The sequence below is a fragment of the Phaenicophaeus curvirostris genome, chromosome 23 (genome assembly GCF_032191515.1).
Source record: "Phaenicophaeus curvirostris isolate KB17595 chromosome 23, BPBGC_Pcur_1.0, whole genome shotgun sequence".
Lineage (NCBI taxonomy): Eukaryota > Metazoa > Chordata > Aves > Cuculiformes > Cuculidae > Phaenicophaeus > Phaenicophaeus curvirostris.
The window spans coordinates 398815-416517 of record NC_091414.1 but is presented as its reverse complement, the minus strand read 5'-3'; the positions used below and the strand labels follow the sequence as shown (position 1 = coordinate 416517).

The 17703-nt window shown below is 52.1% G+C and overlaps 2 protein-coding genes and 3 non-coding genes across 7 annotated transcripts; all 5 read right to left on the bottom strand.

Annotated features, from left to right (window-relative positions):
• Nucleotides 1-211: 211 nt before the first annotated feature.
• PPIE (peptidylprolyl isomerase E) lies at nucleotides 212-3832 on the bottom strand. Of its 2 annotated transcripts, none has more exons than XM_069875581.1 (10): nucleotides 3785-3832; nucleotides 3616-3714; nucleotides 3309-3352; nucleotides 2673-2738; nucleotides 2470-2551; nucleotides 1855-1955; nucleotides 1620-1743; nucleotides 1351-1536; nucleotides 629-771; nucleotides 212-535 (listed from the first exon to the last, which is right to left on the bottom strand). In XM_069875581.1, the coding sequence occupies exons 1-10, from the start codon at nucleotides 3813-3815 to the stop codon at nucleotides 467-469; spliced, it is 945 nt and encodes a 314-aa protein (XP_069731682.1). In that variant the 5' UTR covers nucleotides 3816-3832; the 3' UTR covers nucleotides 212-466. The 2 variants fall into 2 exon arrangements, with proteins under 2 accessions (XP_069731682.1, XP_069731683.1); XM_069875582.1 differs by having other exon boundaries at nucleotides 2712-2738.
• A 365-nt stretch (nucleotides 3833-4197) lies between these two features.
• PABPC4 (poly(A) binding protein cytoplasmic 4) lies at nucleotides 4198-16263 on the bottom strand. Of its 2 annotated transcripts, XM_069875113.1 has the most exons (16): nucleotides 16158-16263; nucleotides 15732-15962; nucleotides 11930-12123; nucleotides 11513-11628; nucleotides 10697-10836; nucleotides 9877-9971; nucleotides 9090-9227; nucleotides 8398-8493; nucleotides 7626-7898; nucleotides 7273-7360; nucleotides 6979-7098; nucleotides 6294-6421; nucleotides 5607-5700; nucleotides 5366-5496; nucleotides 5180-5279; nucleotides 4198-4553 (listed from the first exon to the last, which is right to left on the bottom strand). In XM_069875113.1, the coding sequence occupies exons 2-15, from the start codon at nucleotides 15922-15924 to the stop codon at nucleotides 5193-5195; spliced, it is 1893 nt and encodes a 630-aa protein (XP_069731214.1). In that variant the 5' UTR covers nucleotides 15925-15962; nucleotides 16158-16263; the 3' UTR covers nucleotides 4198-4553; nucleotides 5180-5192. The 2 variants fall into 2 exon arrangements, with proteins under 2 accessions (XP_069731214.1, XP_069731213.1); XM_069875112.1 differs by having other exon boundaries at nucleotides 15732-16261.
• Nucleotides 6713-6845, bottom strand: LOC138730422 (small nucleolar RNA SNORA55). The gene has a single exon (XR_011339019.1). It is a non-coding gene; the product is annotated as a small nucleolar RNA SNORA55 (small nucleolar RNA).
• Nucleotides 7992-8124, bottom strand: LOC138730421 (small nucleolar RNA SNORA55). The gene has a single exon (XR_011339018.1). It is a non-coding gene; the product is annotated as a small nucleolar RNA SNORA55 (small nucleolar RNA).
• On the bottom strand, nucleotides 8642-8774 carry LOC138730423 (small nucleolar RNA SNORA55). The gene has a single exon (XR_011339020.1). It is a non-coding gene; the product is annotated as a small nucleolar RNA SNORA55 (small nucleolar RNA).
• Nucleotides 16264-17703: the final 1440 nt, after the last annotated feature.

Here is a 17703-nt window from a genome sequence, read left to right as displayed (position 1 = left end):
CCAGGGAATCGCCAAAAACGCCCCCGTGACACCCTGCTGCATCAGAGATCCAGCTCTGTTGCTCTTGCCCTCGCACAGGGCTCCCCCTGGAGCCACGATTTAGGCACTGGATTTGAGACGATGAAGGCAAATGCGAAACAAAGCACCTGTGCTGAAAAGTAAAGACCATCCTCACACGGTGAGAATTCAACAGCCAGGAGTCGGGCCTCACTATGTTTAAAACCACACTTTATTTTACCAAATATAAACTTTTTCCAGAATCCTGCAGCAGAACCAGCCCGGCCCCGCTCAGGGCAGCGCAGCCAGTGCAGGCTGAGACGTGATTTATCCCCAGCAGGGTCAGACCTCGCAGTGCTGTCCGCAGGCACATTGATTCCACGGGGCGGCGGGGAGCTGGGTATTGCCTGGGGGTCACGGGGTTGTCCCACCCCAGCCCTTCATAGCCAGCCCTCTCCAAGAGCCGAGCTCACGGGCATTCCCCGCAGTCTGAGATAATCACCTTCTGCTTCGGTTTCCCATCCTTGGTGCCCTGAGCCTTTGAGAAAAAAACAGCAAGGATTAGAAACACAAAATGTGAGGGGAGCAAGGAGGTGAGCTCTGCCCTGACCACCCCACTGCCAGCACCTACCTCGATCTCCCGCACCACATCCATGCCCTCTGTCACCTCACCGAACACCACGTGCTTTCCATCCAGCCAGTCCGTTTTATCACAAGTGATGAAGAACTGGGAGCCATTGGTGTTTGGGCCAGAGTTTGCCATAGATAACAGCCCTGTGATCAAAAAGTGCGTTACGGGGAAGGAGAAATGGGCGCTAGTACGCGAGCTGCTCCTTCAATCCAAACCCATTCCCAGGCTCTGTGAAATGCTGCCGGTTTTAGGAGAGCCTCTGAATACTAAACACCACAGAAACTGGTGGAAACTAATTACGTGAACAGAAAAGCACTTGTAAGCATGAAAGATGGAAAGTGGTGGAGATGCTCATCTATTTTTACTTGTGCTAATAGAAAAGCTGTTTACATGGAGATAAACCTGCTTGCCTTCTGCTGCATTTCAGTCATGCTGTGACTTTCCTCCTTCAAAATCAAACCATAAAGCAGTTTTGAAATGCTCTCTCCATTATGTAATACTGGAAAATAACAGCACGCGGACATAGAGAGAATGATGCATCTCTGCTTGCTGAAAGACAGTGATACACAACAGCCTGACCGTGGCAGAAGTGCTTTGCCAACACTGATTATAATCCAGGGCTGCTACTCTCAGCACAGTCAAGGTCAAAACAGACCAAGCATGGACCCTAGGTGATGTTGAGCCCTTCTACGCTCCAGCCCTTGCTGGGGAGTTGGCTCTACCTGGTCCCGTGTGCTTGAGAATGAAGTTTTCATCATCAAACTTCTTCCCATAGATGGATTTGCCTCCGGTGCCGTTATGGTTGGTGAAGTCGCCAGCCTGGCACATGAACTGGGGGATGATGCGGTGGAAGCTGCTCCCTTTGAAGCCAAAGCCTTTCTCATGGGTGCAGAGGCAGCGGAAATTCTCTGATTTGGGGCAAAGGGGAGAAAGGTGAGAGCTGCGTTGCAGCTGGAAGCCACCCCACCAGGGAGGCTGAACCTCTCCTCACCTGCGGTCATGGGCACCACGTCAGAGCGCAGGAGAATCTGCAGCCGCCCTGCAGGCTTGTTTCCAATCTTGATGTCCATGTAAACTTGAGGGTTGACCCGAGATTTCTTGGCGGGAGGCTCACCCTGGGCAGGAAAAGAGAACATCAAGTTGAGATGACATTCCTCTGCTCTGCCTCCAGAGACAGCTGGCCTCCCGCTCTGAGCCTTTAAGACGGCTCTGATTGTTTTTCCTACCTCTTGCACTTCTGTTTTGGGGGTCTCTGCTCCTGCCTCCTCTGTGTTCTCCTCCAGAGTCTTCCCTGAAAACTTCTTCAGCCAATCATCATCTGACCAGACTGCAATGGCAAAGGAAGGGTCAGAACACGAGAACTGAACCAAAACTCTACATGCAGGCGCTGCCAGCAGGATCACACCCAAGACATGGGAATCCTTGGCTGGCAGCAGCCCTCCCCAGAGGACATAGGGAATAAGGAACTAAGTCATCCCCTCCTCCTTCCAGAGGTGCCACATGTTAGTGGGCATGACAAGCTCAAGGCTTGATCACTGCAACTACGCCCACGACGCAAGGCAATGGCCTGGGATGGCCTTGGCCCCATCTGCCTGGTATGTGTGTGCGTGCTGTGCCCTCCATCAGAGATATGAAGGCAACTGGAAGTAGAGCCAAGAGGGTTTCTATCCAAGGAACTGGGTGATATGTTTCATTGCTTGGTTACTAGGATGCTGCCCAAATCCCCAGGATCCCGAATGGAAGGCAGAGTGGAAGCTGCTGTCTCAGGGCCTGGGGAAGCAGAGAAAGGCTGAGCTCTGAACATTCCTGGGGATGCTCTCCTCTCCTGGACACCAACTCACCAGGCCTAGATGATCCTTCTTTAATCCGCATCGGTTTGGCCAAGTTCACACGGATCGTCCTGCCGAAGAGCTCGGACTCGTTCTGCAGAGAGAAAAACAGAACAGAGCCCACCAAAAGGTAAAAACTCACTGTGCTTGCTGTGGCCCCACAGAGGTCGGACAACAGAGCTCAATCTCTTTCCATGGCCCATGTCACACAGCACCTCGCACTGTAACACAGCAGAGAGGGAAGGGGCCCATACCATGTTGTCAATAGCCGCTGCCGCATCCTGCCAAGAAGAGGGGAAGAAAAACATTATTATTGTTTCTTCTCTCTCCACCTCTAAATGCCAGAAGCATACACACACGTTTCACTGCAAAGAAGCCGAAGGACTGTTCTCCTGAACCTCATCGACCCACGGCTGTAAAACCCAATGGATCGTGCAAGAGCTGTATCCAAACCAGTGCCTAGGGTTTGCCTTCCCACAAACAGCACAGGGACCCCATTTAATGAACAACACTTAATCGCTTACATAAAATATCTCAGGTCTGAAGCCTAGGATGGATTATAAGATGGCAAACATGCCACAGCCCATGAAGCCAAGGAACCTCCTGCTGCGGCTGAGCTCTGGGCACAGCTGGGAGTAGCCCCAGCCAGCAGCAGCCGTGCTTTAGCCCAGAAGACATGGGAAAGGTGGGAATCTGGGAAGGGCTGCTGGAGAACAATCCCAGGCTGCAGCAGGTAACCCTGCCTAATTCCAGGAACAGCAGCTCTGCTGTCCCTAATGGGGCAGGGCTGGATCCCAAAGTGTGCGGGGAGGAAACCGAGACCCCACGGGAAGCCACTACCCCCTCCTCACCTCTGCCAGCTCAAACTCGATGAAGGCGAAGCCCCGGTGCTTCTCTGGAGAAGAGAATCGAGAGATCAGCGAGAGCCCAGGCCTGCCCACCCTGCTCTCGGGATGCTCCGGGGGGGAGGGAGGCAGCACCCGGGGTGGGAGCGGGGACACCGGGCAGGGAACGGGGAGACAGTGTAGGGAGACCCGGGAGGGAGTGAGGACCCCGAGGAGGGGGCGGGGAGACCGCGCAGGGAGACCCGAGAGAGGGCGGGGACACAGGGAGGGAGCGGGGACCCCAGGGAGCCCCCCCGGCCCAGCCGCCCCGCACCCGTCTCGTAGTCCAGCGGGATCTGGATGTCGGTGATGTCGCCGAAGGGGATGAAGGCGGCGTGCAGAACCTTCTCGTCCACCTCCTCCGCCAGCCCGCCTGCAGCGCACAGCGTGAGCCCCGGCCCGGCCCGGCCCCGCCGCCCCCCCCGGCCCGGCCCGGCGCTCACCCACGTACAGAACCCGCTTCGCGCCCGCCATTGCGCTCGGGGGGCGGGGCCTCAGGGGGCGGGGCCTACGGGGGGGCGGGGCCTACGGGGGGGCGCCGTCCGGGGTGGGGCGCGGCCTGGGCCCCGCAGCCCTGAGGCGGAGCGGGAGCCGCCGACCCCTTGGGCGCCTCACAGCCGCCCCCCTGGGTCACCGCCTGGCCACAGCCTGCCTGCTCCCCCCTTTCAGCCCCAAACCAGACTCCTGGGCATCATTTTAACAGAGCTGCTCCAGAGCAGCGAAGATGCTACAGTTGGGCACAGCAAACAAGCAGAATAACTGAGACTAAAACGGTGATTTATCAATTACAAGAGCTGCCTGCCAGGGTGATTGGAACGAGCTACATCCCCTTTACTTATCAAACCTAGAGACTAAATTACAAATAGGGCAGAAGCTTTTATTTCTTTATTGATAAATGCTTTCCAGACTTTCCAAACTGGATTGTTCAGTTAAAACCAAAACCACAAAATACTCTCAACCTTCGGTGTCCTGCTCAGAAGACACAAAAGGCAGCTCCATTCTGACCACAAAGGAAAAGCTTGCAAGCCCAATTCTGGGTCTGGAAACCTAGAGCTTCAGAGTTGGCTTTTTAAATAAGGTCTTAAAGACCAGTTTACAAAATGCAATAAAACTACATGATATGACGTGGCATCGAGATCCGCGGGGCAGCGAGGGATCTCCACACAGCTTGAGCAGGCAATCTACGATGGGGCTATTTGGCTTCTTTGCATCCTGTAGGGAAAGACAATGAGGAGTTAACCACCCTGGAGTGAGGTGTGTAGCCCATGGTGAGTTCTCAAGCACCACAAGGTACAGAAAAGCTGTCAGCAGTTGTGGGTAACACCTACTTCTGACTATCTGCGAAGAAACTCTAGTGCTTTAGCAGAGCAGCCACTAAGGAACATGCAGATGAAACCAGGAGATCCCTTCGAGTTCTGACAGCCGACCTCAGCCAGCTCACAAAAAGGACTGAGGGCATCCATTCCAGACAACCCACAGGAAAACGGATCATCAACAGCAAGAGAAGGCATTCCACAAACAAACATATTCAGAGGCTAAACAAGGCCCAGTTCCAAACATGGGAGACAGCACAGGCTTGTACAGACCCATGCAGTGCAATGACATCCCTGACATCTGTGCTTCAACAGCTTCTACAATAAGGATTCCATTGGGAAAAACTGCATTAGGGTTTATTTTTTGGTTTGTCTTTTTTTTTTTTTAAGAAGCGGACTAAAAGTAGACATGTGCTGCACCCAGATCTACACAAGCTCACAGACCGGCTGCGTTCACTAACCATCTTGCTTTACTTACTCCAATTCTGGAAGCTTTTCAGTGGTACCAAGGACTGAGACACTCACCAGTCTTCCTGGTTTAAGAGGTAGCAGCAACGACGCCCACCTTCTGGGCAGCTTCCTTCTTGGCCTGGTGAGCCTGCAACACCGCAACAGCCTCCTCCACCTTGGAAGAGCAGGAACCCAGTGAGAGCTGCTCTCCAGACCAAAGCCACTCACAGTCCCCCTCTCCAAACAAACCGGCTGGCTCACCTTCGACCGGAGTGACTCCGGAGACTCCAGCATGTGCAGCAGCTCCGAGTTGTCAATCTCTAGCAGCATTCCTGTTATCTTCCCCGCAAGGCTGGGGTGCATAGCTTGAATCAGTGGGAACAAACGTTCCCCTGGGAAGAAAGGGGTTCAGAAAGCCCAGTTTCAATCAAAACGTGATCTCTGAAACCCAAGTGCATTTCCCAAGTACCATGCAATCTGCAGGAAGCTGAATTTGCCTTACCCAGCATCTGTTTCTGCTCCTGGGGAGGGGCGGCAGCCAGCATGGAGGCGGTCAGCGGCTCCTGGCCCTGCACGTGCACTGCAGGCTGGGGGGCCTGTGGAAGGCAGACAGGAGGGCCCTGATACAGGGGCTAGGCTGATGGCATCACTTACAGATAAGGCACTCCCTCCTTATGAAGCAGTCTTTGTCAAGCCTACAGCAGACAACTTTCAGAAAAGGTGCTGCTGGTTCAAATGCTCCCTTCCACATCCCAAACTCAATTCCCCCCATTGTCACACACAGACATTGCAAATATCTGACAAAGACTGGATCAAACATTGCAAGACAAATATCACAGCTGGGAAAGAGCAACATCCATGCCTGCTTTTGACAACGCAGAGGTTTGTGGGAAAGTGAACTGTGCCTTCAGCGATATCTGGTGAGGATGTAGCAAAGAGGGGAGAGAACAAACTGCTGCAAAAACAAACCATCCTTGCAGTGAATCTGGGTGAAACAGGGCTTGCAAGGACACATAAACCAACTGGGTTGCCCGAATGGGAAAGGTACAACTTCCACTTAAATTCCAAATTATGATATCTGCCTAGGTTACAGAATCAGTCTGAAGTGTCCGTAAAAACACTTCAACTGCCCATAGAACCTGTGGAGCTGCAGGCACTGCAGAGAGGTCAGCGCAGAGTGCGGTGTTACCTGCAGCGGTGGCACAGCTGGGTGGGGGCTGCGCACACTGGAGGCGTATTTGTAAGGAGGAACAGCTCTGGGAGCAGCAGCAGCTACGGGCGGACGAGGAGCTAAATTCTGCCCTGTGGTACCAACACCTGCAAGAGAACAGAATTACAAACACCTGTAGCAATGTGCAAGCAAGCTGGGACCTCTGATACCAACTGCTGAATTCAGATTATTCACTCTAACACTTCTTCAGAAACTGGTGTCACCCAGACTGCAACTGGCTACACTCCAGGAAGCAGCTATCCTCCTTGAACTAAACTATACATTCCACATCCTGAGATTTAAGATATTTTCTGGTTTTGCACTGGAATAACATTAATTTGGATGTTCTCCTTGGAAAACTACCCATGACCTACACAGCAGGCTGCTTTCTTGTGTGGAAATGCTGCAGAGGTGTAGCAATGAGTTCCAAATCAGGGGAAAACAGCCTATCTGGATTTCCACTGCTGTGCTGCAGCACCAGCTGTCCCCGGACCTGCACTGCACAGCAAGAAATAGGAAAGAGTCAGGTGCTGTCTGTGCCCCTTGCTCCCGGTGGCCTTTGGTTATCTATATCTGACAACCATCTCTGGAAGCAAAAACCAAGTCTCAATAGCCTCCTCCTCCCTCCCAGCCAAGGGAAGAGCCTGGGAGGCAAACACCTTACCAACTCGCTGGGCAGCAGCAGGGAGGCCACGAGCGGCCGGAGCATTGCCGGCAGGGGCCAGATGGCGCAGTGCTGGCCGTGGTCCAGACTGGCGCATGGCACTGGGCATTCCCTGGAAGCCTAGTGGAAGAAATTAGGGGAAATCCTCAAAACAGAATTGATTGGCAAACCAGGACAGTCAGCTACAGGAAGCAAGCTGGGGTTATGCAGAGAAAGGAAAGCATGCATGGTTCTTGTAGGGAAAATACAGCCAAGAGAGTCATACAATCAAAACACTGTCCCTAACACACTCACTTTGAGGTCTTCCGCCTTGCTGCCAGCGTGGGTTGGGTCTCATCTGTGCCATTTGGTTTGGTGCATAGTAAGTAGGTCTGCTCTGCGCCTGAAGACAGAGTGGACAAGCTCAGAGGCAGCATCTACGCCAATAACCAACAGTTTACAACAGATCTTGTCAGTTGCTGCCAGGACTCATTCCATTCACACCAGCAGAACAGACAGACAGCTGGGAAATCACAGCATTAACTCCCCTGAGTTCACCCCTCATCAGGAGTTATTTGTTACAGGCATAAGAAAGGCCTATAAAGAGATTATTACAGCTGAGCCAAGCTCCAGGACAGAATAAAAAGCCACACCTAAGCTCAGTTTACCTGGGGCACAGCAGGCATGAAATATCCACCAGCAGCAGGCTGGAACTGATTAATGATTGTGTTGGCAGGCAAGGCTCTCATCCCCGCAATGCGCTGCATGTACTGATTAGTGAGATGGGCTTTTCGCTCCTCTTTCCTTTGTGCAAGTGCAACATACAATGGCTTAGAGCCCACAATGCGCCCGTTCATCTCTGTCACTGCTTTCGTAGCTTCCTCTGGAGAGGAAAAGCAGACAAAGCCAAACCCTTTGCTCCGTCCGTCTTCCAGCATCACCTGCAGTAAACATCAATTGCTCATGGAGCACCATTACAAGAACAGCACGATAATCCCCATTTTTAACTGTCACCTCTCAGGCAGGTGGGGTGTAAATGTTGCAGAGGCGTAGAGACAGGCACTCAGGGAATGAGAAGTTGCTTGTCTGGATTCACTCTGCTTTTCTGTAAGCACCATGCGTCCCCAGGCCCACACTGCACAGCAAGGAATGGGAAAGATCTGGTGCAGCCTCTGAACACAGAGGGAAATGGCATTTCATGCTTACTGGTAGTCACCTCAAACAGGCATGCTTGTCACTTCCTGCCTCCTCTTATAATGAAGGAATGAAGCAAGTTTTCAGTAAAATCCCACTGAGACCCAAAGAAATCTGTGGTTACAGGTCCAGATGTTTTCAGGACCACAATGACCAGGAGAAAAGACCTGCCCCCTTCAATCCCATGTTGATAACAGTTCCTTCTTCAGGCTTTCAAAATCCAAATACCCCCAAGCCCCACCATACCTTGGCACTCGTTATTGACCCAAACGGTGAGAACTCCTTCCTTAGTTTTTCGTCATCTATAGTGTCATCAAGGTTTTTAATATATAGGTTAACACCCTAGAAAGGAGAGAACAAGACATTCATAACATTAAAGAAAACCTTGAGCACGTCGACTGCTAGCAGCCATCTGCCAGACCTGTAATTTGTCTGAAAACTCTTAATTTAGCACAATGTTCCTTTAATCCCACCCAAAGCTGAAGGCAATGAGTGTTGCAAAGGTGTAGAGACAAGTCCCTTTGCGGTGAAATGGAGCTTGTCTGGATTTCCTCTGCTTCCCTGTTGCACCCCACATCCCCAGCTCAGCATTATATCGCAATGAGCAGGGAATATTTGGATGCGGCCTCTGACACGAACCACTTTTGCCATAAGGAGATACAACATGGGCGGGTTATGCTGTCTCTTTACATCCTTCTAGGTACCCCCACTAGAAAACAAAGGGGACTGGATGACTGATCTCATGCCCTCCTAAACATTTACCTACCAGGACTATGCCCTGTTGCCCATGTCACCCCCAGATGCCAGAGTCACTTTTACCTTTCCGCTCCCAGGATCTCTCATGGTGGTTTGATGCCTGATTGTTTTGTCAATTCTCTTCAAGTCTGCCAACAGACTGAAAATGGTGCCTAGATTCAGCAAAGGAACAAACTATTCACCTGGTACCGGCTGAGTCGCTCTTGTTTCAGCTGTTCAAATTTCCGTTTCAGCTCAGCCTGGCGCTCGACCTTCTTCTGTGCACGGCCTACAAATACCATTTTACCATTTATATCCTTTCCATTCATTTCTTCTACTGCCTGGAAACAGGGTGAAAGAGGAAGCCGTCAGCTGCTGGGACAGGATAGCACCTGATCCTGCTAGGAAAGGACTGTTCAAAGCTCACACTGTGCTCCTGCCTGTGAGCCATTACACCAAAGCTGCTGCATTACCTTTGCACTGTAACAACAGGCAAATGACAGACCAGCTGCAGTTATCACGAAAGGCCATACTGACACCAATGCTGTAAGTGCTGGACTAACAGTAACTTGGATTCATCTCTACCCCTTCTTCCAATTAAGGCCAAACTTTAACAAGCGGACTACTTAGAGAAGACCTCAAGTTCTCACTCTAGATGCCTTCCTCCTCAAGCCCTGCACTGTAGTATCTCTTCAGCTACTAATGTTCTTGATTATAGGACCGTGTTATGTATGGAGTCTGGAGAAATGCCAAGTTGCTCTTGAATGTCATGCTCATAAGGTGCAAAAGGTTCCCGCATCCCCATACCCGGAAGAATCACAGAATCACAGAATAACCAGGCTGGAAGAGACCCACCAGATCACCGAGTCCAACCGTAAGAGGTTATGCCTGAGGCAGAACTTTCTCTCATTTCAGTAATAGGCTTCTGAGATAAATCAAGTGAGTTTTCTCTTCTCTGATGATACCAAGCAGCATAAAGATTGATCATACCTTGTTAGCATCTTCGTGCTTTTCAAAACTTACAAAGCCAAAGCCTTTGGATTTTCCGGTGGGGTCTGTCATCACTTTAACACTCAGAGTTTTACCTGTTACCAAGGGACAGGGTTAGTAAAACACCAAAAAACTGTTTCAAGACTGTTAAAGCCCATGTAAAAACCCCACAGCCTTCTTGCTCTCACCTGCTGCTCAGCCTCTGCCTGCTGACCAACATCTGACAACTACTACCCACTCCTCAACTCTTCGTACTCCTCAGCCTTCTGGTGACCCAGGCCTGGCTTTGGCTGGGACAGAGTTAACTTCCTCCCCAGTAGGTGATACAGTGCTGTGGTTTGGGTTTACTATGAAAATAACGTTGATAACACACTGATGTTTTCAGTTGTTGTTAAGTAACACTCGTGCTATCACAAGGACTTCTCAGCTTCCCATGCTCTACTGGCAAGCAGGTGCCCAGGAAGCTGGGGGGAAACAGCCAGGACAACAGACCTACATTGGCCAAAGGGATATTCCAGAACACAAGACATCATGCTCAAGTCAGGATTGCTTCTTGGGTAGGGGCTGGGCATCGGTCAGTCAGCAGGTGCCGAGCAACTGCATTGTGCACCACTTGGTTTGTATACTCTTAACACCATTATTTTTTCTTCCTTCACTTCCTTTATTCTCCTCTCTCTCTCCTCTCAGTTCTCTCCTCTATCCCACTGTGGGGCTGTGTGGTGTTTGGCTGCCAGCCGGGTTAAACCATAACACCCAGGCAGCAGCACTGTTAAACCTCCATGGGTCACAAAATTCACATTAAAAGTGTTTCTCTATTTACCATATTTGCTGAAGAGCTCCTTTAGCCTTTCATCGTCCATGTCATCCCCAAAGTTTTTAATATACACATTGGTGAACTCCTTTGCCTTGGCTCCCAGCTCTGCCTCCCGCTCTTTACGAGACTTGAATCTCCCAACAAATCTGTAAGAAAGAATGAAAATCCCAATAAGCAGCTTGTTTCCCAGAGCAGAAAAACAACATGTGATTTGCAGTGAGGCAAAAAATGAATGTGTAGTAGGAGGTGAGAATGGGGACAAGAGAGGGCGACAGGAGAAGGACAAACAAGCCTCAGATCAACCAGAACAATCACCTGTCCTACAGTGGCACAAGTCGGACACGGATGCACACATGGCACTGCTGAGGACAGCAGTGGCCACAGGAATCCACCCCTGCCCACCAGCACAGGCAACAAACCAAGGCTGGCACCATGAACCCAACAGCCCTGCAACGGAGCAGGAGCAAGTCACGGCTAGGGCAGGGACACTCAGCAGCCCTGCAACGGAGCAGAAACAGGCTACAGCTGGGGCAGGGACACCCAGCAGCCCTGTGACAGAGCAGGAACAGGCTACAGCTGGGGCAGGGACACCCAGCAGCCCTGCGATGGAGCGGAAGGAGGCCACGGCTGGGGCAGGGACACCCAGCAGCCCTGTGATGGAGCAGGAGGAGGCCACGGCTGGGGCGGGTCACTCACCAGCCTGGTAGTGGAGAGGCTGCAGGCCAAGACTGGGGCAGGTGAACCAGTGCCTTTGTGTCCCTGTTAATACCGAGCTGCATCCCGGTTCATGCGATCGCTGCTGCTTCTGGCTGTGACACTCACACTTTGCGGTCGTTGAGCAGCATGCCATTCATCTTCTCGATGGCTCTGTCTGCGGCATCCTGGGTCTCAAAGTGCACAAATGCGTAGCCCTTAGAGCCATTCTCATCACACACGACCTGGACACATGGAGAACAAACGGTCAGCAGTCTGAACAAGTTGTCTCCTCAGTCACGCTCAGACTGAGGGCCAGTATGCATACACAGAAGGGCCAGCACTAGAAAGACATTATCCATATTCCAAACCTGCACGCTTCAGCACCAAATCTGACACAACATCAATCCCTGACCTCTACACCAACTCTGCCTTTTAGAGACTCTGCTCCTGACTTGGTGACTGGGGTCCCTTCTGCTTCCTATGCCAGGCCTGTCTGATCACATCACTGCTAGAACAGAATCAGACAAAAGAATCACATCTCACCTTGCAGGACAAAATATTCCCAAACGCTGAGAATGTGTCATAAAGTGCCTTGTTATCAATGGATTTGTCCAGGTTCTTAATGAAGACATTCCCAACCCCCGACTTCCTCAGGGAGGGGTCCCTCTGAGACCACATGATGCGAATGGGTTTTCCTTTGATCACATCAAAATTCATGGTATCTAGCGCACGCTCAGCTGCAAGAGAAATCAAGAACAGATTTCTGTGGCTTGTTAAAGAACAAAGATTCCCACTATGTGGGCGATTGTTTTATCCAAATTTTACTTGGCTCATGGAGATACTTGGAGTAATATCATGGGCAGCCAATTTCAATGGCTTTTTAACCCAATGTTTTGACAGAGGTCTTTGCAGCACAGTCACCAGACATGCGTAAGATCCAATAGGTTTAACAGACTATTTCAAATTTACACCAAAGCAATGTTTTAAGAACTACAGGGGTTTATTAGTTATAATCTATTAAAGGTGAATTGCTGCATCCAACGAAGGAAAGGAAATGCAGGAAACCCGGGGGTGGGGGGAAGGGGAGACAAAAGCAACAAGAGCCACTGTTTGATTTGTTTGCTTTTCATGAAGCTCACATCCACCTGTACTCATTTCTATTAAGAGAAAAGGATCATCGTCCTGCCAGCTCAGGGAAAATGTGTCCAGACACGTGTCTGGCTGTGGAGCAGAGATGAGTCAGCATCTAAGTTACAGGGCCAAAAAATTATTCTCAAGTTGCTCAATCTAAAGATGACAGCAAGAGTGGAAAAACTGGGGAAAAAAGTCCATACACGCAGTCTAATTAAGAGGGAAGTTTTTATCTCAACCCTAAAACCCCAGCACTATCATTGCAATCCACACTAAAACCTCACTCCACAATTCTATTTCTGCTACCTACCAAGATATTAAAAGGACCATTACACACACACATCAGGATCCTGTTCATAGAACTGAGAGGCTTGGGACTCCTCTGTGCCAGAAAACACTCCCAGCATGTAGTGAGCAGAGAAGACTGTTAATTCCCAGCATGAAGCAGGGAAAGAGAAGGACAGACATGCATTAAAATCATGGATTATTAGCAGGGCAGAAACCAGGCTTTCACCACTTGTTCAACCCAGTTCTCCCACGCAACCTTCACGCAGCAATACTTGCTGAACAGATTTCAGAAGCAGCAAATTCAAGGAAAATGTCAATTTGAACATTTCCTTTCAGGTGACTCTGCTGGTGCAGCCAGAGTCGCTATTCCACATTTCACAGCGCTTCTCTAGGACTCCAGTGGGACACTGCCCATGGGAGCCTCCCTGCACACCCTGCTCCTGTCTGCACCACTGCAGGGAAGTTCCTTCCGATTTTTCATGTGCTTAAAAAGTTTAAATGCTTTAAAATGGTTTTTTTTAGTTGTTACTGCTTTTCGAATTTTAGTGACATCCTCACGATTCTCCTATTTTTCCCAGTCCTTCACACACACAGCTAGGAAAGCAGCTCTGATGGATTTCACTCCTGAAGGAGTCAGAAGTTATAGTTGCTAGGACTCTGCTGGCTCTGTTTAGTTGAAGGCACTAAATTCAACTAACTGCTGTGCTGAAATGGCTCCTCAGCTGCTGTTCTGAACCAACGCAGCAGAGGCTCTTGCAGCCCATTCCTAGCAGATGACCTGGGCCAACTTGTCAAATTTGGCAGTGTTTATTTATAGCCAGGAGAGGTGCTCCAGAGGCATGTGCTGGCAGGGACACTCCAGGGTGTGTGTTCCTTCTGCAGCAGAAACAGGGCTACTGCTGAAAGGTGCCAGGCAGAGGAAGCAGTGGCACTCACCCAAGGGAACTGTGCAACTCTACAGCAGTAACCAAGGCACAGACCGGTCGAACTCTCTTCCGAGTTTGCTAGGCACACACTGAAGCAGATGCTACTGCTCTGCTCTTTCCATAGCTTGCCAGTATCTCACTCTGTTATAATCTGCTCAAAATTCACTCAGCTACTTCTTGCAAGCAGCAGAGTGAGAAAGTCCTACATGGATTCCCCAGGTCAAGGAAGGTCTGCCATGCCCACAAGTGGAAATACAATCACACACATCAATCCCTTAGAAAACCTTTGAGGGATCAGCATGAGTTGTGTAAGTAACTGTAGCTGAGCACATCTGACTAATTTCTTTCATCTGAGCAAACACCTTTTCTTCTATTTAAGCCACAGAGCTTCAGCCCTTTCTGTATCTTTATCTTTCTCCCATCAGTTCCTGTCATCCCTCCAGCAGGCTCAATTGCAACTCAAAACCTTCTTTCAGGCTTCCTTTCTATTCCTCTTCCATAGCTTTCTGGATAGGGAAGCACACACACACCAGGATTCACTCACAAGAAACTCTGCACAAGGAGCATTATTCTGCAAAAGCAGCTGCTCTGCAAACCTGTGCCTCATATTTACTCCAGCAGCTGCTTTTCACTTATGCAAACTAACACACACAGCAGTTCACCAGGCAGAAGAGGAACATTTCAGAAGGGATCTCTTCATGGGGGCAGGAGGAGGTTTAACATTTCTCCTTCCTGAAGCTAACTCAATGATGAGGTTTAAACCACTTGACCTTTGCAGTAACAAGACACCTCCCACTGTCAAAGTATCCCCTGAAGCACTGGGACTTCCTAAAATGTCTGCTGCCTCACCAGAAGTTTGGAATGATGCAATCTCCTTTTAAATTCCTACCTTTTCATTACCATAAAAGATTACCTTGAAATACACTGGAATGCCACCTGTCTCCCTACTCGCATAAGAAGCAGAACTTCTTTACGTTAAAGCAATAATATGTGAGGGCCCACCTCTTCCCTTTTAATAGCTTAACTGCACCTGCTTTAGGAGAACTTTCTCTTTGTTGTCTGGCATCCTACCTCCCACACGTTTATCACAGGCTAAAGGGAAGGTTACTTGCTGCTGAAAAACCCCATGTTGTGAGTCAACCCTGAATTCCAGGGAAAAGTTCACTCCCATCCATCCTTGGAATGTCTCTGTCACACACAAATACTTATAAACCATGGCTGAGAGCAATAAACTTGCACGGGTTGACAAGGAGAGGCTCTGGAAACGAGGGCAGAAAATACTGACCCATTTTTCTTCCAGAGAAGACATGTTCCAAAGTAGCTTCTTCTGTTCCTTTTTCCATACACTACTGCTGGTTCAGCTCTGGAACCCCTGCTTGGGCAGGAGCCAAACCAAAGTATGAGAAAAGAGTCTGGCAAGAGCAAACCAACATGACCTCTGCACCTGAGACAACCTATTCAACGCCCCTTCTTTTGATTAACACAGGAATATCACTTCCCAAAGTGGGGGACCCATCCAACTGCTTGCATAAACATAGCAACCTGCAGCCCACATATCTCCCAAATATTAAACTGGAGTGAGAAGGCAACCAGGGGCTCAGACAGGGAAACCAAACACTGGGACAGGACTGACGACCCTGAACAACTTCTACCAGGACCAGCTACAGCAAGACTCACATAAACAGCCTAAGCCTACACAGGAATGAAGGGGAATGCAGCGGATATAATCCTCTTACTGCAAAGAGCAAACCACAGTCTCCAAAGTTCAACAGCAGTGAGAGAGAGACAGGTCTGCCTATCAGAGGCGCTACCGAGATGCGAATTTGTAGAGTATTATGGAGGTGTAAAAAGCATTCCAGCTTCACAATCACTACCTAGTGATTACTCACCCTGCAGTTCTCTGTACATGGCAGCACACGTTGAAAGCAGTGTGGATGAGTGAGGAAAAGCGAAGAAAAGTGACTAAAAAAGCCACAGATGCAGTGGTTTGTGTCACTTACCGTCTGCCGGCTGCTGGAAGTTGACGTAGGCGTAGCCGAGGGACCGGCGGGTGATCATGTCCCTGCAGACGCGGATGGAGAGGACGGGCCCAGCGGGGCTGAACTTCTCGTAGAGCATGGCCTCGGTGACGTCGGGGTGCAGGTCGCCCACGTACAGCGATGCCATGGGGTAGCTGCTGGCCGCCGCGTTCATCTTCTCCCCCGGGAGCCGAGGGGCCGTTCGCGAGGTTTCTTCAAGTCAAGCGTTCAGTAAAAACTTACACCGGGGCGGGGAACTCGGAACTTTGATTAAAGCCCTCGGGAGGCGGCGGGCAGCGCCGGGGACGGGGCAGAACCCTCCCCGCTGCCCGAGTCGCTTGATTTCCCGAGATGAAGCCCAACACAACTAGGAAAAACAACCCTCCCGCCGCGGACCCCGATACGAACCAGTCTCTTCAAGCAGCTCCGCGCCGGGTTTTCACTCTGGAGCCCGCAGCGGCTCCGGCGGGCGGCCCGGGGCAGCGGGGCGGAGCCGTCCCCACGCCCCTACTGCCCCGCGGGGCCGGCCGGGGCGGCGCTGAGCCCGGTGGGGACGCAGGCGGCGAGCGGAGAGGCGGCGGCAGCGGCGCGAGGCGCTTTATGGCGGCGGCGGGAGCGGCGCCGCGCGCGAGGCGCCCAGGCCGCGGGGAGCGACCCCGGCCCCGCGCCCCCGCCCCACAGCGCCCCCAGCGGCGGGGAGGACACAGCGCACTCATAGCACCATAGCGCCCCCAGCGGTGGGAGGACACCGCGCACCCAGAGTCCCACAGCGCCCCCGGCGGCGTGGAGGACACCGCGCACCCACAGCCCCACAGCGCCCCCAGCGGCGGGGAGGACACCGCGCACCCAGAGTCCCACAGCGCCCCCGGCGGCGTGGAGGACACCGCGCACCCACAGCCCCACAGCGCCCCCAGCGGCGGGGAGGACACCGCGCACCCAGAGTCCCACAGCGCCCCCAGCGGCGGGGAGGACACAGTGCACCCATAGCACCACAGCGCCCCCGGCGGCGGGGAGGACACAGCGCACCCACAGCACCACAGCGCCCCCAGCAGCGGGGAGGACACAGCGCACCCAGAGCCCCACAGCGCCCCCAGCGGCGTGGAGGACACAGTGCACCCAGAGTCCCACAGCGCCCCCAGCGGCGGGGAGGACACAGTGCACCCAGAGTCCCACAGCGCCCCCAGCGGCGGGGAGGACACAGCGCCCGCAGCGGGAGGGGGCGCGCGCGCCGCCGCCATTTTGGGGTCGGCTGTACTCGGTGGCGCATGGCAGACCCTCAGCGGGACGTAGCAGCCCCTCATCACCCCCATCCCCACAGTGTCCTATCCTGTCCTGCATCCCATCCCTATCTCCTTCTCCATCTCCACCTTCATCCCAATCTCTATCTCATCCCGCCCCCATCCCATCCCGACACCTTCCTTATTTCCATCCTCATCCTCATTGTGTCCCATCGTGTTCTGCATCCCGTCCCATCCCCATCTCCGCCTCCATCCCATCCCACCCCACCCTCCTCTTGGGGATGTCTCTTGGGGGCCTCAGTCCCCCTGTGCAACATGAGGGGCCAGGGGGACTCTGCTGGCGGGAGCAGACATGGGGCTGGGAACGGGGCAAGGAGCAAGGCGAGCACAGGGACACGCCAGGAGGGTGAATGATTCCCCTGGGACAGTTCTCGCTGCTCCAAGCCGTGGGTTTTGGAGGTGTTGCTGGCAGGGAGACAAGGAGCGGCTGTAGCTGGAGTCGTTCTCACAGCGATCCGCCTCCTCCCTCCTGAGCATAATTCCCCTCACATGAGTGCGGGTTCCTGCAGCCCCGGCGCTGCGCCAGCGCACATCACGGGCCACCCTGGAGCGGGACCCGGGGTCCTTGACATCTCCCTGTGGAAGCGAGCGGTCAGTCCCTCTTCCCAGGATGAGGGTTGAACAACTCCGAATGCAGAAGAAAGCTGCTGGAACAA

Coding starts and splice junctions, on each gene's coding strand:
- PPIE (XM_069875581.1), bottom strand. CDS start 3,815: ATGGCGGGCGCGAAGCGGGTTCTGTACGTGG. Junction 3,353..3,615: donor CCCGCTGGACTACGAGACGG/GTGCGGGGCGGC, acceptor TCTCTTCTCCAG/AGAAGCACCGGGGCTTCGCC. Junction 2,739..3,308: donor TCGAGTTTGAGCTGGCAGAG/GTGAGGAGGGGG, acceptor TCTTCTTGGCAG/GATGCGGCAGCGGCTATTGA.
- PABPC4 (XM_069875113.1), bottom strand. CDS start 15,924: ATGAACGCGGCGGCCAGCAGCTACCCCATGGCATCGCTGTACGTGGGC. Junction 7,099..7,272: donor GCAAGGCGGAAGACCTCAAA/GTGAGTGTGTTA, acceptor TTCTTCCACTAG/GCTTCCAGGGAATGCCCAGT. Junction 6,422..6,978: donor TGCTGCTGCCCAGCGAGTTG/GTAAGGTGTTTG, acceptor GTTCTCTTGCAG/GTGTTGGTACCACAGGGCAG.